Source organism: Corvus cornix, chromosome 7 (genome assembly GCF_000738735.6).
Source record: "Corvus cornix cornix isolate S_Up_H32 chromosome 7, ASM73873v5, whole genome shotgun sequence".
Classification (NCBI taxonomy): Eukaryota; Metazoa; Chordata; class Aves; order Passeriformes; family Corvidae; genus Corvus; species Corvus cornix.
The window spans coordinates 4,033,421-4,060,216 of record NC_046337.1 but is presented as its reverse complement, the minus strand read 5'-3'; the positions used below and the strand labels follow the sequence as shown (position 1 = coordinate 4,060,216).

Below are 26,796 nucleotides of genomic sequence, written 5' to 3'. Positions count from 1 at the left end.
ATTTCTATCAGACCTGCTGGAATTTTATCAAATCAGTCTATAAGAATGTATTTCCTCTGCTGTTACTGGTTTTGGGGGGTTTTTTTAAGTTGTTTTGATTAATTTTCTTTAAAGTTCTATTTCTAAACCAAAAGGCTGGTAGAAATCAGAAAGAAATTTATTGAAGTTTCCATTAATTCCATTTGTGACCCAAATATTTGGGGGGTTTTTCTGGAAGAGCTGGATCTTGGCTTACATAATTGTGGATTTTGGTTGTATTTCTGTAACTAGGTTCAGACTTCGGAGCTTCAGGACTTTTTCTGTGTGAGATTGCTTAAAAGGTGTTTCTTTTTTGTAGCCCACCAACGTGCAAACACATCAATTAAATAATTGTGTAAGAGGTCTATTCTTTCCCTTGTCTTCATGAAGATTTCCTCAGCATTTTTGCTTTGCATACACAAATGAGTTTCTTAAAGGACATAATATCATCCACACCTGAAATTTAATTTTCCTTAATCCTTTCATATATCCTGGAAATCTTACTGTTGTCTTTTAATTACACTACCCCAATAATTTGCTAAGCCTACAAAAATAGGACTTTTTACTCATTTCTTCATTGGGTTGTGGATGGATTTAGGGCTCTGGATAAATTCTTTTTAACAAGTATCAAACATGAGCATTTCTTTTGCTAATGCTCTGATCACTGAACCAAAGAGCAGCCAAGAGTTCTGCTCAGTGCTCCACACTTCACAAAGTTGCACACAGGGCCCCCAACATGCACATGGGGCTCCTGGAGAGAGCAGCAGAATGTTAAAGCAGGCACTGTGGAGTGGTAGTGTGTCTTGTTATTTAATTTGGATGAGTGAAGAATATATTTGAGAAAGCATCGCCAGGCAATGCGCTCTGTTGTATGTTACGGAATAATTAGAATGGGGGGGATCTGGGTAAGAAAGCATTTCTGTGATCTAGACCTGAATAGTTTAGCTATATGTCTTGGGCACTATAGAACCTTCAAAGTTGTCTAACAGTAAAGATAAAGAAAGAGATAAATTGAATTAATTTATTTTGAATTTATATACATGCCTCTGCCTGCATTAATATTAAGCTCCATCCAAAATCTAAATAGAAAGACTGTAATCTTAGAAGTTCTCTCAATAGCATCAGCAAATCATTCTTGTTTACCCTACATGCTAATAAAACAGGAACATGACACTCCTGAAAACAAGATTGCAAAATACAGAAAATGTGGTCTGACATTTTTTTTCTCCCCAAAGGAGGGACTGCCACTAACTAAAGTATTTCTTATGAAAGCTCGATTGCTTAAGATGCAGAATATTAAGAGAGAAAAACACTTTAGGACACAGCCATGTCACCAGCTGTTACTCACCCTTAATGAAATTGTTAAGTGATATTCTTCATAAATAGGTCAGTGAAACTTTTGAATTGTGAAGAATGTTTTATCTCTTTCTTTGAAATGTTTGTATTAAATTTAGAACTGGTAATTCATTAAGCTCATTAGCTCTGACTAGGAGAGTAGAGCAATATCTAGGATATAGATTTCAAGGCTTAAAAACCTTAGTGCTTACAAATAAACATGAAAGCAATGTGTGGAGAAAAAATATGGGATCATAATATGTTTAACTGTTTTTTGAGCGTGGCCCTCTGGATTAATTAAGAACATTTTCTATATTCAGACACTTGAATATAAACAGAATATATTATGACTTTTGGTTAAGTCTCTTTTAATAGAGGAAAAGAGAATGCATTATGATGAATACAGTGGAAACTAGTTGAGACTATATTTTGTTGTTTGCTTTGTGGCTTCAGCTAAAAGAAGAAATAATCACTGAGTTTTACAGGATCTCAACTCGTAATTATATTTTTTTTGATTGATATTTAATTTAAACAGTAAAAGTTTTATATATATGTATATATATACACACACTTATATGTATAGACATATACACACACTTGCACACACTTTTGAGCGATCTGTTCTTTGTGGTAGATTTTTAAGGAAGTAAAACGCTATTGAGCTCTGCCAAATGTTTGATTTGTGAAGCAACTTTCATTTAGTTTTAATAGTTTCTGGTGTAAAGCAATAATTTTTCAGAATTAAGTCACAGATGATTACATTGTCTTCCCCAAAGAAAAGGGAGAATTGGAGGAAATCAAGGACTTGAGATTTGGGAGCAATTGTAGATTCAGAATCCGGTATTGCTGTAACCTTTCAGTCATGGAGACTTTAGAAACAGCCTTTAAAGCAGTTTAAACTTGCTGGGTTGTTTTGTACTTGTGCCCAATTGTTTTCTGGTTTCTTCATTGACTTGCTTATTGTGGCCTTGAGGTTATAATCAGCAGCTTTCTTATTTCTCTAAAATGGATTTAAGAGCACCTAACCAGTTAACCTATTTTCGAGATTCCTAATGGGGGAAAAAAAAAATAATCGTAATTTAGGTTATTACTATCGGTTGAATAATTTTTAGGTAAATTTGCCAATGTGACATCACAAAGAGACACATTTATACCAGAGTTTTATACCACAGTATATCAGCTGTACATTTCAAATACCCAGGGCTCAGAGGAACATCAGAAAGAAACCCCAAACCCCCACCCAGTTCATGCTGTGTGTGCCTTGTAATTCAATTTGTTGGTCCATCTTTACCTGCATCTATTTGATCCCTCTCTGAATACAAATATTTCTTCTTCTTTTTCAGATAAATCGTCACAGAAGAAATCTTTCCCAACACAACCTGACGTTTGCAGACATCATCAGTACCCAGGACCCCACGGTGAGAAATTGCTCTACAGATCTGATAAATCACTCTGGTTATTTTAAAGGTTTATAACGTAAACGTTGCACTTGCTTTACTAAAGAATGAATATGAGAGTATTTGGATGCCTCAAGATGTTAAGGGACGTAAGGGATTTTGATTAATCAAAAGGAATAATTTTAGAAGGTACAAAGTCATTTATACAGCTTGACTTTGTCGTTAGTTCTGTTGCACTCAACTGAAGTTTCGTCAGTATTAATACTTGGTATAAAGGAAGTCTTTGTCCTCTCTTTGCCCTTATTAAGGTGTTTTTAATAATAGTATTAATTAGTATAAGAAATATTATCATGAAATTAAAAAAAAAATTCTTGACATTAAGAGAATCTAGGGGGAATGAGAAACAGATGTTTTTTCAGCTAAAATAAAATGAATATGCAAATACAGATTCATTAAAGAAAGTTTGGTATCAGCAGTACTGTTACACAAACTTTTCAGGATTAGGTATGTTCAGAACGTTTGCGTTCTACTCAAGAAAATTATAAAACCTGTATGTGACACAGTGATGTTTCCTCATAGTTTCTAACGATATTAACTCATGAGAATGAGTCTTTTTTTTTTTTTTGATTCTTATTCAGAAACGCAAATATTTACACTACGTGCTCTCATCTTTACTATTCTTCTAAAAACAATTTAGAAAACAAATCAACATAAACTCCACAAAATACTTCCATTTTTCTATTTCTATGCTAACTCTTCAGGGCATTTTGGGTCATTTTCTCAACCTTTCACATGTTGGAAAGGTGCAGGAAGGGCAGCAGCTTAACAACAAATGATGATATTTATTTAGACAGAAACAACAGAACATATCATTGGGATATATTTGGAATTCTTTTCAATCCAATATCATCTATTTGCAGAAGGATTGTAAGTTGATCCTGAGCTGTTCTAGAAGTGTTTTCTTGGAAAAAAAGTAGAATAGAAAAGGGGATATAAACAGAAGCTAAGCAAGGGGAATGCAGCACCTCAAACAGAAATTATAAAAGTATTGTGGTCATCCTAGATATATTTTTATTTGACTTTGTGGTAGTTTTTCATAATTCCGTGCATGCCCTTTATATTAATTACAGAGAAAACTGTGCACATTATCAATTAGAAGAGGCCATGCTAATTTTAATTAAGGACAGCACCTGTACTAATTCAATTAAAGCAATATATATGAAAGGAGTTTTCTCAGCACTGAGAGGGCTCATATTAACTGCAGCTCTTGTAGTTTTTTACTGTTCAGTTTTGAGCCATTTAATTTATAGCAAATGGTGGATTTGAGCTATGTAATTTAAGTCAGGATATTTTATATACCCACTATTTGTTAGTGGATTTGATATCCTAGCTGAAGACAATTATAAGGAGAATATGACTAAACAGCAACATTTTCACCTGGAAACACATCCAGTTTTTAACTTCCCAAAATGTGACAACAAAGGTGATACAGATCTGATGTTGGAAAATAATATTTTCCTTCAGTTCTGGATTGGTCAAGATAGCAGTTTGGGAAAGTGGTTGGTAAACTTTGAAAGCATGAGATTTAGGGTCTCATTCAGAGAAGCAATCAACAGCTTGAATGCTTAGCCAATGCTCCTCCCAGTTTCTGTTTCCAGATGGATAGAAATATTAAAAATAATAACTTTTCTCATATGTTATTTGGCATCTCTGGCCCTGGTCAACCACCAGAAGCTTTATGATACAAAAATAAAGGATTAGAAGGAGAAAAAAAAATTAAAAAAGTAAAGTAAGGGGGAAAAAAAAACCCCTTATTTTAGCTCTTCTAGTTCACCCATCCATCACTAGATAAATAGTGACATGACTCTGCACAATAATCCCTGCACACTTTCTCTCTGGGTTTTCTATGGCAATGATATGCATGACAGGAATTTACATGAGATAAGTACAAATTACAGATGAGATAAGTACAAATTACAGATGAAGCACACGCTGATCCTCATGTACCCATTTGATAATGTCACCTAAATCACTGTCCACAGGCCTACAGGCCTTTCCATAGGTACAAACAGATGTATTCACAGTATATATTTCATTATATGTTGTATATCAACCTCAGACAAAATCTGAGGAAATAGTGAAACATATTACACGGTTAAAATAATGCTATTTTGTACAATCAAAATAACAGACATGTTTGATTTAAAAATCCTTATATTGCCTCTTAAAGCGTGTTTTATTGCTATTTAATGGCTTTGCAGACAGCAAAATTCTATTGAAATTGTAATGAAATCTCCTTGTGATGCAATTTACTACAAAGGCCACGTGGAGTTTCTAATATCCAAGTTGGGCACTGGCTTGGTAGTGTTTGAAAGCGAAACCAGACTCACCCCTAATCACAGTTTTGTTTCTTTTTCCCATTACTGACACAGTCGAGACCTCCTTAGTAAATGAGACCTGATGAGATGGAAGGTTTGGCTGAAAAACAGTCATCTTGCTTTGTTTGTTTCTTAGCTTTTTAATATAAATTTACATAGACAAAAATAACCCCTATCCCAGCTGTATCCCGGCTGTACAATGGGATATTTCAGCAGATCAGAGAGCCAAGTGTCTGCAAGGGACTCTGGCTTAAGGAAGGTGTTCAGAGAGGTGTAGGAGCACAAACTGCGATGCAAAAAAAAAAAAAAAAAAAAAAGCAAGCCTAGGCCTTGCTTCTAATACACCAAAACTCAAGCACAGTGTTGGGACCCTGCAATCCAGTGTCACATTCCCATACAGAGTCCTCAGTGTGGTGTGTCCCTCACAGCTAGTAATGAAACTCAATATATAAAATGATATTTTAACATAATTTACCTGCATTGTATTTAAAATTCTCATTTGCTTGTAGCGAGAAACTTTGCCTGCATTAAAATAAATTTCTTCTAAATAAATAGAATAAAATAAAGTAAATTAAAACTTAATTCAGTTTTTATTGTGGTTAATTTTGTATAGTAGTTGACTTTAAATGTTGTTTTCAAATATTTAAAAGAACTGAGTATATAAGAAAAAATAGGTGATTAAGCTGAGAATTAGTGGTAAAATTCCCCACACTAGACTAGCTGGATGAAGACTCCTTTGCATGTACTAAGTGGTTTTATTCATCTGAATATATAATATGGTTATGACCTTAATTTTTCTTTCTTGCAGGTAGTGGAGAAAGAAGGTTATCTTCTCAAAGCAAAAATAGCAGATGGCGGCAAGAAATTGAGGTATAACACGTGAATGTGACAGAGCCTAAAGAGAGCTGGAGAGGGACTTTGGACAAGGGCCTGGAGTGACAGGAAAAGGGGGAATGGCTTCGAACTGACCGAGGGCAGGGCTGGATTGGATATTAGGAAGAACTGTGAGGGTGGTGGGCCCTAGCACAGAGTGCCCAGAGAAGCTGTGGCTGCCTCAGTCTATCCACAACTGATGGCATTTAGTATGAATTGGGTACTGGATTTAGGATATATTCCAAGATGTATTACTGTTTAATTCTTTGGTAATCCGTATTCATCCAGCATATCCGACTCATAGGAAAATGTGTTTAAATCTGCACATAGCACACTTGACCACTTACACCTTTGTGCACTTGCAAGACCTCTTTTAAATGGAAAGAAAAAATAGAGAAAAATAACAAAGAACTGAAGTTGTGCTTACCAGCAGACAATTCGTATTCACCATATGAAGCAGATCAATAGTGGGGTTATGAGTATTTCTGTAAATATCAGATGTTATGACCCTTAAATTGGACAGTCAAATTTGATCTGTTGACCTAAAAATAGTTTTTTATCAGATCAGATTTATGATTATGTAGTGCTTTGAAACTGGTTATAGGTAACATATATAATAGCATTTTCTTGAGTTGAATGTTGTGTTCTTCTGCTATCAGGGGACATTCTTTCACATGTCCATGTGTATTTTTACTTCTCCCTAGCCCCAGCAGTTTGTCAGTTCTCTAGGGTTGTACCATGAACTCCTGATGTTTAGTGGTTACTTAAACCTTGCTCAGATATTGTTCGTATCTTCCTTGCTCTCCTGTGAAATTTTAATTTAGGAAAAGCACAAAGCATTTGGGACCTTTCAAAATAGACCTGTTACTGAGCTCTGAGTATAGTCAGATCAACATTTTTCTTTCTCAGCTTTATTTTAAGTATTAGGTACCAGAAGGGCACCAGCTAATTCAGAGTCCTCTACATGTGAACTTTGAGCATGTGTGAATAATCTCACAGTTTTCATTTGACACCATGGCAAAAAAGAAATACAAATGGGCTTCAAAATATGAATGAGGAGAAAGAAGCCCTTCAAACTTTGATAGGCTACATTTCAGATATAATTAGGATGGTGCAATGCCATCAATGTTGATGGAAGATCATTGACAATGTTGACTTTAGACCATTTTTGTTCTGACAGATATATACTAATATATATTATGTTTTCATAATTAAAAGTCAAGCCTACAAATGAAACATCTTTTACCTCCTGCTTGAATGCCTCACAGATTTTTCCCTTTTTCTTTTTTTTTTTTTTTTTTAATCTTATTTATAAGGAAAAACTGGTCCACCTCCTGGGTTGTTCTTACTGCTCGGAAAATGGAATTCTACAAAGAATCCAAGCAGCCGGCGTTGGCCAACCTGGTAGGCAATCAACCATCCAATATCCTCAGCCTCCTGGCAACTATTATTTCAATATAAAATGTTTGGTGTTTAGAGAAGACAAATTTAGACTGAGCTGGCAACTTCAAAGGTTTGAGAGCAGCTGAAGGAAAAAGGCCTTGATAAACTCTTAATCAGATGTAGTGTATGAGAAGAAATAGGACACAGCATGTCCTTTATTAAGAGATGCATTTCGAGAGTAATTGCAAAGTGAGACAAATGGTGAGTGACTACCCAGTAATGTGAAGGTAACACTTTAAATTAAGGTGCCACTTATAAACGCTTTATTCTTATTTATGAAAATGATCACTAAATGCAGCTACTTCCTCAAATAACGTATTATAAAGTGTGTTATAAAATGCATTAGTAATAAATGCTGAACAGATGATGCGATGAGAATCTGTTGTAAAGGATATTGTGAGGCGTAAATTGTATTAAACCATGCATGTGCATCTTTAATACATGAATTTAAGTTGTTATCTACCATCCTATAAAGTGGCTTATACATTAATAAATAATAATAAATTATTTATAAATGGCACCTTAATATAGGGTGTTACCAAAGCAGAAAACATTATAAGTTAGCAAAGTGATTTTTTATCGCAGTATAAATGTGACATCCACCATATCCCGCTAACCTTCCTGAATATTTCTATGACTCCATCTAATGCAGCTAATGCAATTTCTGTAGCCTGTAGTTACTACAAAGTGAAATTTGCAGTACCTTTTTATTGTGCCCCAAAGGAAAGGCCACTGATCTTCGTCTCGGGAGATGTGACAGCTCTGTTGCACGAGCGGTAGCGGCACGTGTCCCTTCAGAGCTGGGCACTGCCGAGCCTCAGTGTGGGCAACAAAAGGGAAATTTGGTGGCTCTGTGACACTGTGGGCAGTGAAGGGACAGGTTTGACAAAGCCCTGTTGTGAAAGGCTCTCAAGGCCTGATCAAACCTGCCAAATCCCATTGGCGTGATGGGTGGCAACAAAGGTGCTCTCTTTGGCAGGAGTCACAAACAATAAGTTATTTTTCCTGTGGCAGGTGATGCAAACAGTTCTTCTATAAATCCTAGATCTATCAATGCCACCTGTCATAAAATCAGCCTTGAGGAGCACCTTTTCATGCCTTACATTTTTTGAAAGAAAGTGAGCTTTGTAGAAAAAGAACCCCAGAACTAATAGATGAAACAATAAAAATAAGTAAAGGGTCTTTCTGCTTGTGTTTGCACTAGTCCAGCTGGAAAATACAACTCTGCAGTCATGAAAACAGAGAAACTTGAATTATTATTTTTTTCAGAATCATCTGTTTTCCTTAAAGTTGAATTATATGTTATTAGAAAAAAGAAAAATGTCTAAGGTGAACTTATGAGAACTAATCTTATAATTTACTAGGTGTCTTACACTTCTCCTTGCTACCTCTTCCCTCTCTTTGCAAGCTCTCACTCGAATTCCAGGAGATAAATGAACTAGTGGAAATCTAATGCACAGGAGGCTAGATTCTCCTCTGAGACTCCTCCACATGGTTAAAATCCTCTTTAGGGTTTTGGATACTAAACTAGACCTGCCTGGAGAATGGGATTTTGGCCCAGCTCTCAAACTGGTTAACTAAAAAAATAGTGGTGTGTTATGAAACAGGACCTTCTGAGAGGTCAGTCCCTATCCCTGAAGCCTCAATGATCACCAGTGCTCACAATCAGTCAGGTAAAATCTGCCTCCTGTGTTTGAAAGAGCACAGAAAAATTGACCCCGTATTTTCCTTGTTATCGGCGAAAAAAATAAAAGTGTGGTGTTTTTTTATTTTATTCCATGCTGGATTTGAACACTGGGAGGTGTGAACTCAATGTTCACTAGGTGAGAAAAATTTGTTAAACTTACATTTTCTGTCTGTTGCATGAAACTTAAACGCAACAGTAAATAAACAAATTGAGTAAAGCTTGAAAACAACAAGCACTGTCAGTTTTCAAAATCCTATAATCCAATTTCCTAAACCCAAATTTTGCACATCAAAAAAAGCTAAACTGGCATGTTTATCTCATCTGATAAAGTAAATGCAATGCTTACTTCCTCTGTAAACCACTTAACCAGATATATTTTTGGTAGTGGAAAAGGACTAATACAAAAAAAGATTCATTAGAAGCTGTTTGTTTACTGATTTTCTTTTTCCAGTTTTAGTTTACTTTGGAAAAGGGGGAACTCACCCATTAATTAAATAATGTAAGAGAAGTGACGTTCATATAAGATAGTATGAATTATAACAAAACATTTTTATTGTTAGCAGGAAAATGATGTGACTTAACAAAAAGATTAATGTTCCTTTGTATTCTAAAGACATTGATTCATTAATTATTAATTATTAAATACTGTACTTGGAGCAAAAATTTAGACTAAGACAGCATCGTTATAAGAGGAATGATATTTCACAAAACAAAGGCAACATGAGAGAGGGAAATGAGAGCCCCTCTAATCACACCTCTTTTCATGACTATAGGACAGCATTTAGAGGTGATTTAAAATTATATTGGCCTAAATCTTTAATAATGTTTTAATCAAAGAACTGGCAATAGCTAAAAGGAGGTTTTGCTGTTCCTGTGTACGACTGTAGTTGCAGGACTCACTGTGGCAACTTTGCTGTTGCTTTGCATGGAGAGGGCTGGTATCCATTGTTTTGCTTTCTGGTGAAGTTGGTGACAAAATCTGGAGTTATTGGAAGTAATAGAGCACAGCAATTAAAGCACACCGAGGAGAGATTCAGAAAATGAGATTGTTTACAAATACTACTGAAAATGCAGGTTTGCATCCCATGTAGCTAAATTATTAGCTTTTGCTGCTGCCTTGATCATTTGTGGTTCTGGCTCTAATACACTTTTCTTTTTACACTATCCTTATGAATTCGACTAACTCTTTATTTTAAATTAAGGACATTGTGATCTAAATGAATCACAGCTCCGTTCTTCCTTGCCAACGTTAAATTCTATTATCAGCTGGTCTTTCTGACCAAGAAAATGTAGTCAGTTTATTCCCTCAGATAGTTTATTCAACAGAGGTTATTTTAACCTCAGGTTATTAGCCCATCTGCAAAGTAATTTAGTGAGTGAAAACGCTGCTGAAATCCATATTCATGTTTAGGAAGACTTCATCTTAGCAGACACTTGTATCAATTTACAGCATAACCCCCTCCAACAACATTGATATAACATAATTGCTCTGACTGCAAAACACAAAGCAAGGACGTGGAGAGCTCAGGCTTCCCAGTCACCTTAACTTACTCTCTCCCAGTGTCTCTGGGTGTTGCATAAGCTGGAAAACCAACTATGTAGGAGGGAAATGTTTAGGCCAGAATGAATTTCCCCTGTAGATTTCCTGGAGTTCTGATGGATTTCAGTGGGTGCTCTCCAGGTGTGCATCAGAAGAGTGATGGGCAGATTCAGGCTCGATGGATCTGAATGATTTAGCATGGGATTTTCATGAGAAGCTTCACATTCTATGCCATACCCATGAGTTCGTAGACACACTGTCATCAGAACTGAAATTCTCCAAGGGATAAGTTTTCATAGAATCATAGAATGGTTTGGGTTGGAAGGGATCTTAAAGATTATTTTGTTCCACTCCCCTGCAATGAGCAGGGAGACCTTCCAATAGACCAGGTTGCTCAATTCATATTTATTTCCCCCAGAGAAAAAGAGACTGACTTAAATAATTATTGCACATAGCAGAAGTGTGTTCATCTTTCCAACACCACAAGCATCCCATCCTTTCTGGAGAGGGAGATGCTCATTCTTGTACTTTTCTCCTGCTTATTACAAAATCAGAGCTGTAAACAAACTCCAAAGTACTGCAACAGCAACAGAATTATACTGTGTGCTCACTGGGTGCACAGAATGGTCCAGGTTCTGCTGTTGCATATATTTTTGTACAGTCATAGAAATTAGAAATGGTAAAATCCTGTAGAGTTCACTATTCCATCTTCCTGCAAAGCCTCTCTAGGCTTTTCATTGTTTTTTCTCCCTTCAGTGTTCCATGACACTTTTCCTGAGGAAAATATTCTGTAGCCCAGTAATGTTCTCTATCAAAAAACTATTTCTGTTTCTTTGTCTACATGTTCTTTTAATCTCATCATGTGTTTCCAAAATTTCTCAACTCTTTCTGCTGGCGGAATAAAGCTTCCCTTCTTTGTTAAAGTGTTTTCAGACTCAAACTATCCTTGTGGGTAATTTTTTTTCAAAGAAAGCCAGATTACCCACTTTGAGAAGCCCGTGTTGTGTGTTCCTGATGGGTTGCAGAGCTGCCTCTGTGGTGCAGATCTGGGTGTTGCATGGAGTCCTGGAGAGGATCTAGGCCCCATAGCCCTATCTATCAAAGTATTGGAATATTGAAAACTCATTCATTTCCTCCACAATTTGAATTATTTTTTGCATTAATATATCAGTGATGGGTTTTTTTTCCAATGTTTTAATTTTTGCCATGCAAATATTAGCTGTCTAAATTTCACAACATCTTTGTAAAATCAAGTCTCAATGCTGGAGTTTTGATCTGTTATTAAAAAATTGGAAAGACTAAGCTCCTGTCAGAGGCCAGGCAGGAAATTTGAGGCAGAGGTGGGGAAAAAGAAATCCAAGCTCTTTTCTTCCAGTGGTTTAACCACAAGAACATCCTTCTGTTTTGAAGAGTACATTTCTTCTATTAAAAAAATTAATAATAATAAAAAAAAGGAACAAAGACACACAGAACTGTCAGTTTAGTGGAGCTTAACCATCGTGGTTTTATGGTTTGGCAAATGGAGAACATAATTACGACTCCAGTACTGAAAACTTCTGGAGAATATGCCTGCAAATCACTTGACCAGGATATCTTTGCTTCTTTTAACCTAAATAGGTTCTTTTCCTCCCATCTCAAAGGCATCCTGGAGAACACACATACTTTAGCCTTTAATAACGACATCAGAGACATTCAGTGAACAGACTTTGGAAAGCTGAATCTGTGGCTGATGCTGGACTGGCTGCTCTTAACACTACAAAGTCTCTTTTCTGTATCACTAGCAATATTTTTAAGGTAACTATGGCTTAAGCGCAGCAGAGAAAATAGTTGCATCAAGCTGATTAATTTAATTATGTGGCTATCGCTCCACTTCTTCCCCAAAAGGGAGTTAGTGGTGCTTTGTACTGTTAACAGCAGTATTTTTCCTGTTGAGTGGGATGTGCAGCTACCCAATCTACAAAGCCTCCTCTGAACTACATGTGCTTTGCCAGAACTGCTGCACAGGGAGAGTCCCTGGAGAAGGAGCTTCAATGGCAAATGAGGATTATTGTGCTTTACACCAACTCCCAGCAACGTAAATGATACAGGCAAACAAATCTGCTCTTTGAATTACATGCATCCATATGGAGGAGCAGGGGAGGCAGAGCTGTGTCACTCCAGGATGCGTGGACTGACACAGAGAAGTATCAGCCCTCGTGTTGAGCTCTTTCTGGGTGTCACACATGCCCTCAAAGCCTTTTCTCCTTTTTTTTTTAGGAGCAAGAAATGATAATTTGTTTGGAGAAAGGAGATAGCTTGTCTCAGAGATACGATATGTGTTCTTGTCTAATTTCTGTCCTTTCCAGTTGCATCAGTTTAAATTTGCATTTGGAAAACCCACAAAATTTTTCCTTTAAACTCAATGACTCTTCAAGAGGTTTGGCAAAGTAAGCATTGAAAATAGCTGGTCCATGTGTCTGCATTTGTGTTTTGATCTACTATATGTTACACTAGACTGTTTTTTAAAGCATTTATTTTTTTAAAATTATGTTCTGATCTCAGAACCTTATTTCTTACTAAGACACCCCAAGAGTGGTTATTTAACAGTACCAGGGTATATAATGAGTTCTTTTGAGTAATATCAGCAGCTGTGCTACAACAATCTGTCACTTTAACTTGATTTATTCTTGTTTTATCTGATAACTGTCTCTATTTGTGAAAAGTCAGGCCATATTCATGTTGATTTTTTTTCTTTTTCCTTTCCAGAAACCGGGATATAAACCTGAGTGTGTGGATTTGTGTGGTGCTCGCATTGAGTGGACCTCAGAGAAATCCAGCAGAAAGAATGTCTTTCAGGTAAGAGGCAAAGCATTCCACTGCTCATTTAAGTCTGAACTCTGTGAAGAGGTAGGTTTTATTTCCTTGGTTTTAATAACTAGAGCCTGATTTAATACAGCATTTTTCTTACCAGTACAGCAGTGTAACACTTTATCCAGCATCAGTTTACTATTTTTCTAAGAGAAGGATTTCTGATGACTGAGTCTCCTAAACACTTGAGAACCTGTTGATTTATTGATTAATGCTCTATATTCAATTTGTTTTTAAAACTTAGTAGGTAATTGCTTTGGGTTCAGGCCTAGAATCTTGACCTAAAGGACTTCCATAAACACAACTTCTTCAAACTGCTTATACAAGCACGGCTCCAACGCAGTGCGGTTACTCTGTTTATTTTTATTGCTGCTCAGGGTCCTCAGACGGTGATGACCCAGGTTCACTTCTGTGAGGGGAGGGGAGGATTTTAAAAGAGCCAGAAGAGAAGGACATGTATTTCTCACAGGACTATTCTTCATTGATGGAAAATAATATTATTTAATTCCTTCATCCAAATCCCATTGAATTGAAAGGGAGGATCAAGGCCCAAGAAGATGAAAGGAGGGGAAAAGCATTACTGCAAGGTTAACATTCCAGGATCTAGGGGCTAAAATAGTTTATTGCAACATCTTCAGGTTTTGGACATAATCCAGCTCCCATGAATATCAGTAGAAAGGATTTGTTGTATTTTTCTGTTTCACTAAATGTTGCATCAAGCCACATCAAAATATTATTCTCTATGAGCCGAGTTGTTTCCCAGAGTTCTAACATTTAAAATGTTTAACAATACAAGCAATAAAGGAGGGAGATACTCAGAAAGGAACATGTCAGGGTCAAGATCCTGTTAGTTACCAGAGAGTCCTTTGGCATCATCACCAATGAAACATGCTGGAGGAACCAACTGTGTCTGGATCTGGGCTTGAAGAAAAAAAACCACTACACATAAAAACCCCCTAAGGGCCTGTACATGGCTTCTTGAAAAGAAACCTCTTTGGGTCAACTGGGTGTTACAGAGGCTTTTTCAAGGTTTATTTTTCTAGACATCTATCTAAAGCATATGCAATATTTAGAAATATTCCTCTTTCCCAAGACAGGGAGACTTATGCTTCTATACCCCCCACATCTTTCAGGTTGTCTTGAGACAACACTTGGGGCTTTGTCATTTCCTAGGTATTTTTAGAATAAATATTTTGGTTTCGCTGTCAATCTTCAGTTTTTTCGCTTGGAATGTGATTAAGTATAACCTTAGCTTTCACTCCTGCAACCCCCTGAGCACACTGACAGGTCTTCTGAGCTTCTAGGGTTTATTTCTCATTTTGCAGTAAGCAAAATTCCTGTTTGGAAACGCGTTTCGGAGCGGTGATTCATTGCAGCTAATACATTTCCAACGTGAAGACAAACGAAGCTCTGTTATTGATTTACCAAACTGGTGGTACGAAGGCTCTGCGATGCATTTTCTTCTCACTTCTGTTCGTGTGAGGTGTAACTCCACTGAATCAGAATAATGTGAGAAAGGAAACTCATGCACTACTGTTTGAACCCATTAAAATGTGTCTTCATCAAGCCAATAAGTGAGTGGGAGAGACATTAAGAACTAAAAGCATGGGAGGAAGGACATATGTTAAGACACATTTTGAAAAGGGATGGAGCATTGTTTAGACAGAGAGCTACAAGAAGATTGTGCCAGATGGTAAGAGCGAAAGAGGAGAAGGCTTTGGCACCAGTAGTGGTGACATTTTGGGAAAGGAAGGGACTGAACGAGACTGGTGCTACATGAGCAGATAGAGTGGGAAGGGGACTGGAGAGGGAGGGAAGATTTGTGAGATAGTCTGGAGGGAATCCAAGGCGAGTTCGAAAGCAGAGAGGTCAGTTTGTACCTGGAAACTGAATATTTCAAGAAACACTTCTTCTGATCTACTTATCCCTCGTGGGTGGGAATAAAATTGATAATGTGCATCTACTTAATCATAGGTTTGTTCAAATGAAAACAATATGGGTAACTTTCTTTAATCCTTTTTTTTTTTTGCAACCTAAATATAGATGCATTGCATTGCTCTTTGATTGAATGCACTAGCTGCTTAACTCTGAAATGATCAGAAATAAGTATAATTATATCTTCAAAGTGTGGCATCAAAACATAGTTGGCATTTTGTTTCATTACTTTCTAATAAAACCTTTTTTCCTGATTCAAACAGAGCAATGGTTGCTTTGTGTTAATGTGTTGTATTAGGAGTAGGTGCAGAATTTTGAGTTTGATTTAGCCAGGGTGCTCAATTTGAGTTCATGAATAAATAGAAAAAGACTATTGAAATTTTGGGTTGAAGAAAAAGAAGGAAATCTTGGATTTAAAATCTAAGCAGATGACAGTTAATGGATAGCAGCAAGGAGCTGGAGCATAGGAGTATTATGAAGAAAAACTAATTGGAAACATGATCGATGCAGAGTGAAAAAAAAAAAAAGAGGAAGTTGCAAGTAAATGACATTCAGACAGGAAAATTTGGGTTTCTGGTCTTGATCATGATGTTTTCAGCAGTGTTACTCCTCTCATTTTAATTGAGCTACTCCCTTTTTAACAGGATAAGTCTGATCTGTCTCACACTATCCAATTTGTGCATGCAATCTATTTCTGTTCTTGATGAACACATTATGTGGGGGTTTTTCTCCCTCAACTTTTCCTTAATAGCAACTGAAAATATGCACATCTCATAAAAAATAACCTCCTGATTACCTTTCCTTTCTTTTATTGATGATGTAGCTGGCACCAAGGGAGAGACCTGGTTAGAAACAGCTTCCCATGATGTGGAGAAAGGTAGCAGTTTGCAGTGAGACATGATGCTGTTTGTTCTTGCTGGCTGAGTGATGTGATGCAGTAGGTCTTCATCGAAGGAGTGCTGAATAAAAGAAGATTTATGTTCAAATCACATGCTTTAAATATTTCTGCTAAGTGCTAGTTTGCTCTTTGGTGTTTAGCCTGAAATTTAAAGCACTGAGGATTAAAAGGATTACAACATAATCTTAAATAATCCTAAGTGTCATTTACAGAGAGATGGTTGTAATAACTAAATAAAACCATGTTAAGGGATGGCAGTGTTGTCAGTCAGCGACTGGAACAGAAACAGCGCCTATGTCACTGTCGTTCTCCTCTTGCCTTCTTTGGCTTAGTTTGATATCGGGTAGGTGTGTTTTGATGTGGGTTATCAATAAAGAAGATAACTTAATGGGCTGCTTTTCAGGCAGTACTGATATGGCTGTTGAAACATCAGTAACTAGGATAATTTGCAGATTTTTTTCCCAATATTCCATATTCTTTAGTTCTAGTAAACTTTTCAACTGGATCTTATTCTTTCCCCTGTTTCACTCAACCTCTACTCTAAGTCAAACAACCATTTAACTTCAAATTCAGCCCAGACTCCATGGAAGATGTGCTCTTGACCTCTGGATTTTTAATTCTGGGGGTTCATTAGCACAAAGTCCTGTGGTTGTACACTGTTTCCTTGAAGAGGTTTCAGGAGATTTCTCTCAGATAATTCAAAAAGAAAAGGAAAAATAGGAGAGAGGTGAAAAGTACAAAAAAGGTTGCAAACAGCACATTTATGAATTGGTGAAGCTGCTTTCTTCTCTTAATAGCACCATTCATTTAACCAACAGGCGTTTTTTGGTTTCTTCAGTCATAATTTTACCCTGTTCACCAAGTTCACTTTTAGGAAGGTTTCATATGAGGAATTTCTGGATTTCTATGGCTGGGCACTTGCCACAGTTCTGGTGTGATACCGTTTCTTGTTTCAATGCGCTGCAGCTGTAAGAGGTTACTTAATCACACACAACTAAGAAGTGTAAGTGTTACAAACAGAGAAAGCTGTGTAAGACCTACAGTATTTCAACAGCGAAACAGCTGAAAGTACAACTGCACCTATGTGTAATATGAAAGAATTTATCTTGCAGCTGTTTCATATATAATAACATTTATGGTGCTGATCCTGGATAAGTCCCTTGACCTTGAGGCTCTCCAGCTTTGTCCAGGCGCATAATCTGAATGATAAGGTATTTTGTTCTACATACCGTAGGATCAGGACAGTGTCTGGATGCCTCCCAGCAATGGTTTAAATCACCACTTTTTGCCATGGGAGGGATCATTTTTGTTTCCAAGATCTCTCTAGAGGGAACGCTGAGAGCGCAATGTGGAGGGGCTTGGGTTGGAAGTGGTATTTGGGTTTCTTCGTGTGTTTTTAAATAAAAACGTTGCACAGAGGAGGGAAATCTAAACAAGCCACCTTGCAGTCTTATGGTGGTCCTTATCAGCAGCTGGAGCATGTTCCCACCCAAAACCTATCCCAGAGTTAGTGTCGTTTCCTGAGCCTGAGAGGACTCTTGCTTCAGCTCCACCGAGTCGTGCAGGAACCTTTTCTGGCTTTGAATTTGCTGTGCATTAGATGGAACTCCTGTGATCTTAAATCATGATTTTGTCCACTTCTGGACCTCACTGCTGTGACTGGGGTTTAATTTCTGTCCCAGAAACTGCCTAGTTAAAAGGCTTTGCCACGTCACACCACCACATTAGGTGGTGTCAGCAAGAGGTCCTTTAACTAAAAAAATGATAATTAATTAAAAAAAAAAAAGCCCAAGAAATGGTCTTCATCATCATCTTCAAAAGAAGTGGTGGCAGAAGATCAAGGGAGGTGACACCCCACTTTGAGCACCTGGAGTGCCAGAACAAGGAAATGGTTTCCCACTGCCTGAAGGCTGGGTTCTTCCCTGTGAGGGTGGTAAGGCTCTGGCACAGGGTGCCCAGAGCAGCTGTGGCTGCCCCATCCCTGGAAGTGTCCAAGGCCATGTTGGACGGGGCTTGGAGTGGAAGGTGTCCTTACCCATGGAATGAGATCAGTTAAGGTCCCTTCCAATCCAAACCATTCTGTGGTTTTTACATAAGTACTCTCTTTTTATTGCTGTAAAGTGGGAGATCTTGAACACAACAATGTGGAACAGCCTCACAGTTGTGTTTCTAGTTCTCTCTTCTAACTGTTTTGTTAATAACCTTACTGGCAAAGCTCCTGCCAAAATATTCAGTAAAACCTAATCAATGAAAGCACAAAATCTTCTGACATCTCCATATATCTACTATTGTCTTTTGTAACATAAATCCAACAAAACCCATGAATACATTTTTTTTTTCATTTATTCAGTTGTCTTTTTTCTTAATCTCTTTCATTTTGAAAGTCACATAAGATTTAATGCATTTTTTGGTGATCAAAACAGGAAAGTAAGAGTGAGAGTACCTAGTGTAAGAAGAAAACCAGCCTTGATTGTGAGGAAAGTTTTGCAGGAAGTAGAAAATTTCACACAATATGCATTTTAAACCTTATACAATCGAGAAGTCACCGTGGCTTCTAAAAACTTTAATATGATACTTTAAGGTGATGAGCAGGAGAGACCTTTAGAGATCCTTGGTAATTTTATTTTTTATTATTTATTTTATTTTTTGTGTCTGAAAAAAGGCAGATTTAACTGTAACCATTTCACCTGTGTTGACAGTAGCTGCTCTTGAGACCCAAGGAGGTGTTGAGGTGACCCTGGTTAGTAAAGAGCACAACAGGCAGAAAAATCAGCCCAGAAAGGAAAAGATCCTTATCTAACTGAGATTAAGCAAGATCCTGGTAACTGGAGCACTCTGGAATATGCAGTTCTACCCTTGCTTCAGAAGTGGGGTGAGAAATGGTCAGACTTTCGCCTTCTCTCACCAGTGTCTCGGTCTTCAATCTGATGTTACTCATGCTAGCCCGAAGAGAGCATATGAAAAATGAACTGGAATTCAGATTGCTCAGTAATCATGGACACAGAAATTCTTGATGAGATTCATGTTCTAAGGAATAGCAGGTAATAAAGCCAGTTTCCCCAAAAAAACATGATGAAAAGAGAGATATCTGTCATTACTCCTGTGATACAAGAAAAGCTTTGCACTTTGGACAGGAACACACAAACTGTAAGGCCTTGGACTTCATATGTGTAAAACACCTTAAAGGAAATGAAAAAAACTTTAATATATACCAAAATATTTCAATATTTTGATATTTCAGTACTTGAGCTATAATCAATTTGGAAATAGACAAGGAATCAGCAGGAGGGCACTTGGCTGACAGCGGTGTGCATTTAACAAGTTTGGGAAACTGAGTCTCCAACCTCTGTAGTAGAATTTCAAGGAACTTCTCTATCTATTTAACCTTTGTGATGGAAGTTCAAGGATTTCAAGGAACATCAACTTTATTCATAAAATGGACAAACCAAGAAGTTAAGGTAGAGGTGCCACACAGTTAATCTTTTTCTCTCACTTTCTGTAGTTTCTGAGTCTGCTTTGGGGTAACACAACCCCCTGAGTTGTGTCAGAAAGGCCTTGCATATTTCGTGGCTAGAGAACCAGAACATTAATATTTTGTTATTATGATTATTAAAAGAAAAAATTTAAATCCTAATTACCTGTTTTTTAATGATGTGAAAAAGTTGTTACTTTTCCAGCAATAATGAGGTCCACTCCTGATAAGCAATATTTTGTTAACTTGGCTTCTTGAAGAAAGATTCAAAATTCTCGAAGTGGTTGATTTGTAGCTAAATATGATCTTACCTAGGCAGGTACTTTTTTTTTTTCCCAATTACTGTCCTAAAAAAAAATTCAGGGAAAAAAAAAAATCTCTTGAAAAGTGTAACTTCAACAACTCATGGAGGTCTTGGAAAGGCTTGAAAGCCCTGGGCAGAGTGCTGTGGTGCTGCTGTCTGTGGCACTGCACATCACCTCTGTGGTACCCACTGCAGGCAGTGGCCTGGGGTCTTCCTAAATGCTGGAGAACTCCAGAATCCAATTGAAAAGCAATCCTAAATTTTCCATGAAACCAGGCAGATTTAAAAACCTCACAGCCTGTATTCCTCCAATGTGACATTATGGGTACATAGAGGTCTGTCTGCTAAAAGTGATTATTATAATAGCTCACCACGCTTTTTAAGAGCCCCTCTTTTGGCATATCCAAGTGCTGATACGTGAGTGCCTGTGATAGATACGAGTGTCTGTGTGTGCTCATACACATGTGCCTCTCAAGAAATTATCTGAATCACTTAGCCTGTGACAGCCACGCTGCAGCTTTCACAAGTGCAGATGTTATTTGTCCATCAGAAAAGAAAATATTTATTTCAAGCCACAGGCATTTTCTGTGCTGCAGAAATAAAACATAGCAGCAGTTAATGCTTAATGTGCGTGTGACATAATTTTGTCAGGGACAGAAGCACGGCTGAGCACAAGGACCTGGGACAAATCTGTAAGGGAAGAGGAAGCACCGTGTGCCTTGGAAAACGCCGATCCCACACGAGAAAGCAACCCGGGCAGCGTGACAGAGGAGCAGCTTATTTTTCCCATTGTATTTTTGGCCGAACTCACAGAGGGTTGTGCGGCTGGGGAGGGAGGGGGGGGGGGGGAAGTGCGATATTATTTTGTTTTGCAGCTGAAGGAGCGAGCGGCGCTTTGCAGCAGCTCCCGCATGCGAAATGGGCTGCAGCCTCTGCTGCATTATTCATAAACATATTGCTGCCATCTCGTGGGCAGCGCACGGGCGGGCAGGGATGCGGGCAGGGATGCGGGCAGGGCTGCCCAGTCTGTGCCCGGTGCCACCAGGGCTCTCCCTTTCCCCCACGGACTCACCCTGCAGGGCACGGGGTGCAGGTCACTCTGCACCCACCATGGTGACACCGAGTATTTTTTTTTTTAAACATCTTTCAGCCCAAATCGGCGCCTGGCTGAGTAACTCGGGCTATTAACTGGTGTAGTGGAAGGTGTCCCTGCCCAGGGCAGGGGGGTTGGACTAGGTGGACTTCAAAAGTCCCTTCCAACCCAAACCATTCTACAATTAACCTTTGTTTAACTGGTTTCTGAATCAACTAATATATCTATATCTATACCTATATCTATTTTTTTGTTGTTTTTTGGTCAGGAATAATGCTTCCATAAACCTGTTATTCCTTAGGTAGTTCATTTATGTTTTAAAATGGTGATTATCTTCTGATCAGCTGATAAGGAAAAGGTGTAAATGACTTCACAAGGACGAGCTGGTTCAAGATAAAGCATGCAATGAGAATTATGGCTACAGATATTCTTGATAAAGAACCTCGGATGTGAGCGTGGCCCTTGGTGCTGTGTTTTGTGTACTCATGACCTGGGGAAAATGGTATTTTCTTAGTTCTGGCAATCAACAGCTGAAAGGAAAACGTAAGAAAAGCAAAAGAAGCCTGGTTTTCCTGATTCTTTAGTATTTTAAGGTTTAGCGCTTCTCCTAAGTGAAAATAGTTTAATTAATTTAAGACCATTATGATTTTTCATAATTTTTTTTAACTTAAAGTAAGTTAATATGAAGAAAAAAAGTATCTTGATAGGTGCCCAAGCATTCCCTTAATTTATCAAACTCTTGGGAAAAAAAAACAAAAAACCAAAAAAACCAAAAAACCAAAAAAACCAAAGAGCAAAATGAATCCTAAATGAACTCACTCAGAGATAATCAAATCTGACTTGTTTACATGTTTGGTGCTGGTATTTCTGTATTCAGCCACTACATTTTTTAAAATCTTGGCGAAGCCACTTGACTCCATTTTTTTGTGTTTCTCTTTAATGACTGAGGCAGATATTTGGAACTGGCTGGGCATGGGGAGCCTTGGCTGTCCTCTCTCTGAATTTGTGTGCAGAGGGATGCCAGAGGAGAGGTTTGGAATTCACATTTTTTTGTGTAGGAGTGATTTCTTTGCTGAGAGGATGTTTTTTGGATGCTTCAAGGTGTTCTATGGACAATGGGAGGCAATTTAAATGCGAGGGGAGAACTGCAGGCAGTGAGCTGCCCTCTCTTTTAGACACTACACCTCTGGTTTTCAGCAGAGCAGGAATTCCTAAACTGTGATTCATGGACCACTAATGGGATGGGGAGACTTTTTTGAAATGGTAATGCATTACCCATAGTAGTCGGCCTGAGAAGACGTTTTAAGGTAGTTCCCAGATGAAAGGAAAACCCACAGGAACGTTTTCCACAAGGGACCCTGACTTTTCAAACCTCCTCCTCAAGTTTATTGATTTTGAGGATGCGCCTCCAATTGATCCTAGTTAGAGACTATTTTTATGTGGATTATGAGAGTTGTTAGAAATTTGAGATTGAGTTCAAGGGCTAGATTTTTTGAATTCTGGAGTGTTGGGGTTTTTTACTGTTATGAGGTTTTATCATTTATGGGGCTTTTTTTATTTATTATTTTTTACTTTTACTTTCATAACTTATACTCTGATTTGGGGTAAATAAATTCCTAGGAATTTCAGCCACTACATCTGCAATTGCATCCATAAAACACAGTGATCCAAGAAGTTTAGCAAACGTTTTCTTTGGCAAACAAAGTTGCAGGGAGGGGATGTGGTTTGTTTACCATTTCATTTAGAAATAGTCTATCAAACTTCAATTTTCAGACAACTTTAACACTTAAAATCCAGAGCACTTCAGTCACCCCCCCCATTTTTTTTTTTTTTTGTCCTGATAATAGTGGTGATTGCTACAAATATATTATCATTTGAAATTTTAGTATACTTAGAATGTGTTTAGCCTCCCCCAAGTCAGAGTAGACTGTCACAGATTGAGCTTTAAACTAATTTTTCAGGAGGCAAAGTGTGCATTTGTATACGTGAATATTTGCATGAGAGCACATTTTAATTTGGGAAAATGGGAGCCAATTACTGTGATTCTCTTAAGTAATAGAATAATTATTATTATTTTCTATTATTTGTACATAGTCATCACTAGGTGGAGGCATACTTTACATATTCTATTGAACATGTCATCTGTTATGGGCTGAGATGAATTGCACTGATACTGTAAAGTTAAGTGAATGATCCCATTTTTACCCTGAACTGTTGAAATAACCTGTTACCACCCCGTGCCCAGCTCTCAAGCAGACTAAGCAGACTCGTGTTTCGACCACTTCTGCTGCTGAAGAACAATTAAAACTGGATAATTTTTAATCATGTGCTGCCAGAGATGCCTTGAATTAATTCAGAAAAATTGTTAATGTGTGATAAATTTAAAAGGAGAAAACAAAGCGAGGCCATGGAGCAAGAGATTGAAAGGAAAAATATCTATTTATTTGAATACCCCATCCTGCAGTACTTAAATCAATATAGAGTGGATTGGCTGGGGGTTTTTACCTCTCTTTTTAGTTATGGTATCAAAGTCCGTTCCCAGTCCATCCCTATCTTCCTTATGGGGTTGCCTGTTATAGACTGTACATGTTGGATTTTGACTGAGGGTTGCAAGACCTACCTCCATTGATGTTAATACACTAATTTCACCCAAACTCTCCTGATTTACACCAGGGTAGGTCATACACATCTGTGCAGGTGTAAGTAGTACCATGACTACGCTTCTTTCCTGTGTTTCTGAGCTGATAGGGTGGAGTCTGAGCGAGGTGGTCTTGGCTGGCACAGCCCAAGCCCTCTTTGAGAGGCTACAAAAGCAAACTTTTGGGTGTGAATGTGGGAGTCTGAGATAAGAGCTGTATTTCTCCACACTTGGAATACTGTGTTATGACTCTGCAGCTTTTAATACCCCCTGGCTTTTACTGTTGGAGAAAGAAGACTCACGTGACAGAGATTACAAAGAGAATATGTAGTTTATTGAGGAAATAATCGTCATCTTTTAGGGCATGACACACATTGTCTCCTAACCACTCTGAGAAAAGTGGGGTAAATACATTTTTGCATCTTTGTCATTCCAAGAAATTTCAGAGAATGGAGTCAGGATTGTAGAGAGATTTCCTGAGCTTTGCAGCTTCTTACCCCCAAAATGTCACAGGGGCCATTGCTGTGACTCCCAGCTTTGTCACCTGACTCAGGATGCTCTGCCCCTGCTGGATCTGGGCTCCTCCATCCCCTGGGATAGAGTCAACCAGTTCCACCCTGGGAAAAGACCCTTTCATGAAGTGTAACAGACAGAGCTTTAAAAACACTGTAGTGCACCTGAAACACTTGTGTTTGGTTTGTTGTTCAGTTTTTTTTTCCCCTGTATATTCTTTTTTTTTTTTTTTTGATTATTTGGAATCACACTTCTAATAATTATATTCACAATCTGAAATAAAATAAACATTGTGTTTAGTGATCAAGGAATTGCCAACCAGCACTCAGGAAAGTATGTCCAGCAATTTATCAACGTGTAGAAAATAATTATAGCAATATTTTGAAATGCATTGGTTGTAGTTTTGTTTTGATTTATAGAATGTAAATAATCAGTTTTGATTCTTCTGTTTCAAATGACTTTTTTGGAAGTAAGACTTTTGAATAAGAGTCCCTCAAACCAAGCTGTTACTCCTGGGAAATTCTCTAGTGGTATGTTACTGGCATTTGAAAAATGCACACCTTCTGAGAAAAAACAGGAAAATTCTGTCAGACAGACTGATGGGAATTCCCAAGTTTGGATATGCAAGTCCTGTTGGAAAACAATGGCAGCACAATTCAGCTAGGGCTGCAGTTGGAGTGAAAAGGAACATGTTTTCACCATTGCACACATTTTTCTTCTTTTTATTTTTTTGTTTGTGTGTGTGTATTTTGTTTTGGTTTGGATTTTTTTTGTTGTCATTCTGGAAACAAATATTCTATATGATCAGTTAAAAAGTGCAAAGTAAGGAAAGAGAGAGAGTGTAATGTGTGTCGGAACATAACATAGACTTTACCCATGTAGAAAAGTGTGAAGAAATATGGTAAAATTGAATGTAAACAAAGAAATGGGGAAAATGAATGTGGGAGTGAAGAACTGTGTGCAGGGAGTAGGAAGAATGTAATCCAATAGTAGAGATCAAAGGAAGGGAAGCCAATTTTTTCAAATATTCCATAATAACTTCAATGCAGCGAGGTAAAGGATCTGAACAAAGGGTCAAAACACCACAAATGGGGGAAAAGAGAAAACATTACATACAGCGAGGGGTAAGCAATTTATTGCCATTATTTTTGTTTAGGATCAATTATTCTCTCCATCTCCTGGCATTTCAGGACTCTTTTATAATTGCCAGCACTATTTTCTCTCCCTCTCCTGCACACACGCTCTGTCTCGCTCCCCCTTGCAGGCAACACTTCTCCTCTCTCGCAGATTTGAGGGGGTAGGAGGATCTCAGGGGTTCTTTGCAAGATGCTCGTTTCCCACCGCAGACTGTGGCATTGCCAGGACTCTTCAGGGGACTCTCTGCCAGCTATCCTTAAAAGCTTGCAGAGGAGTGGGAGAAGATTTGCATACTGCCCAAGCAGGGCCAGATTTGAACCCCCCTCTCTGCTGAATAGTTTGTTACCGAGTAGATAATGACACCAAAATCATTGCAGCTTCTGCAGTGGAGTAGGTGCTGCACTGTGCCAAGCTATTAGGGACTGTCCCTTATTTCTTTCCTCTCCCCAGTCCTAAGATGCCCCTTTTTTTTAATTCGAACAGATTTCTTTTCACCTGCATTCCCCCTCCCTTTCTAATTTTAGCTTTCTCTGCTCTTGTTTGCTTTTCCTTGTCCCTTTATTTGTATTTTAATAATATATTTTAAGCCGTTTTTTCTCCTGTTCTCAACGTGATGACAGTGTATCCTGATGGAAAGATAATAATGCCCAAGGAGGTTTCCTTTTATGAATTCTGCTGGTGTTACTTTTACATGCACAAATATATCATCTTGATTTCTAGCTCTGGGTCATTTCATTGCTCTTGTATGTCTTGCTACGAGATGTTTCCTGTAATTAAAAGATTAGGTTAAATAGATTATTTGTGCTGCCCTGTCTACATAAATGTTCTGTTTCTCTGCCTCTAGATACTGGCTTTTGTGTTTTAAGGCAATGTTGTGTACATGGAGTTGCATCATGTCTCCTTTGTCTTTAAGCTGCTGATTTATTGGTAAGAGAAGCAATCAAACGAGACATTTACTGCCATAGCCTCGTAGGGTCAGTGAATTAACAGGTGCCAATAAGTTCTAAGGAAGTGTTTTAATCGTTTCTAAAGTATTTAATTAATGGACTTTCTTAGAGGAGTGGTGACAGAGCAGACATAAGGCTGATAAATATTTAATGCTTGTATCTAGGGAACTTTTTCTCCCTTTCATGTAATTTGAGGTGTTTACTAATGGAAAACAAAACCTAAATTGTTGTGTAGCATGCAATCAATGCTAAGCTGCTATTAGATTGTCCAGGGTTTGGATACCTATCAGGAATTAATCTGCATGTGCTGTGATATTCTGCATTTAGAGCTGGTGCTGTTT

At 37.8% G+C, this 26,796-nt stretch overlaps 1 protein-coding gene across 2 annotated transcripts in view; it reads left to right on the top strand.

The window, feature by feature from the left end:
• Positions 1 to 26,796, top strand: part of ARHGAP15 (Rho GTPase activating protein 15) — a 321,119-nt gene that overhangs the window by 43,730 nt on the left and 250,593 nt on the right. For both annotated transcript variants that reach the window (XM_019290635.3, XM_019290634.3), the window contains exons 4-7: positions 2,697 to 2,771; positions 5,937 to 5,998; positions 7,318 to 7,405; positions 13,417 to 13,506. In XM_019290635.3, the coding sequence (XP_019146180.2) occupies positions 2,697 to 2,771; positions 5,937 to 5,998; positions 7,318 to 7,405; positions 13,417 to 13,506 (315 nt within the window). The remainder of the gene's footprint in view (positions 1 to 2,696; positions 2,772 to 5,936; positions 5,999 to 7,317; positions 7,406 to 13,416; positions 13,507 to 26,796) is intronic.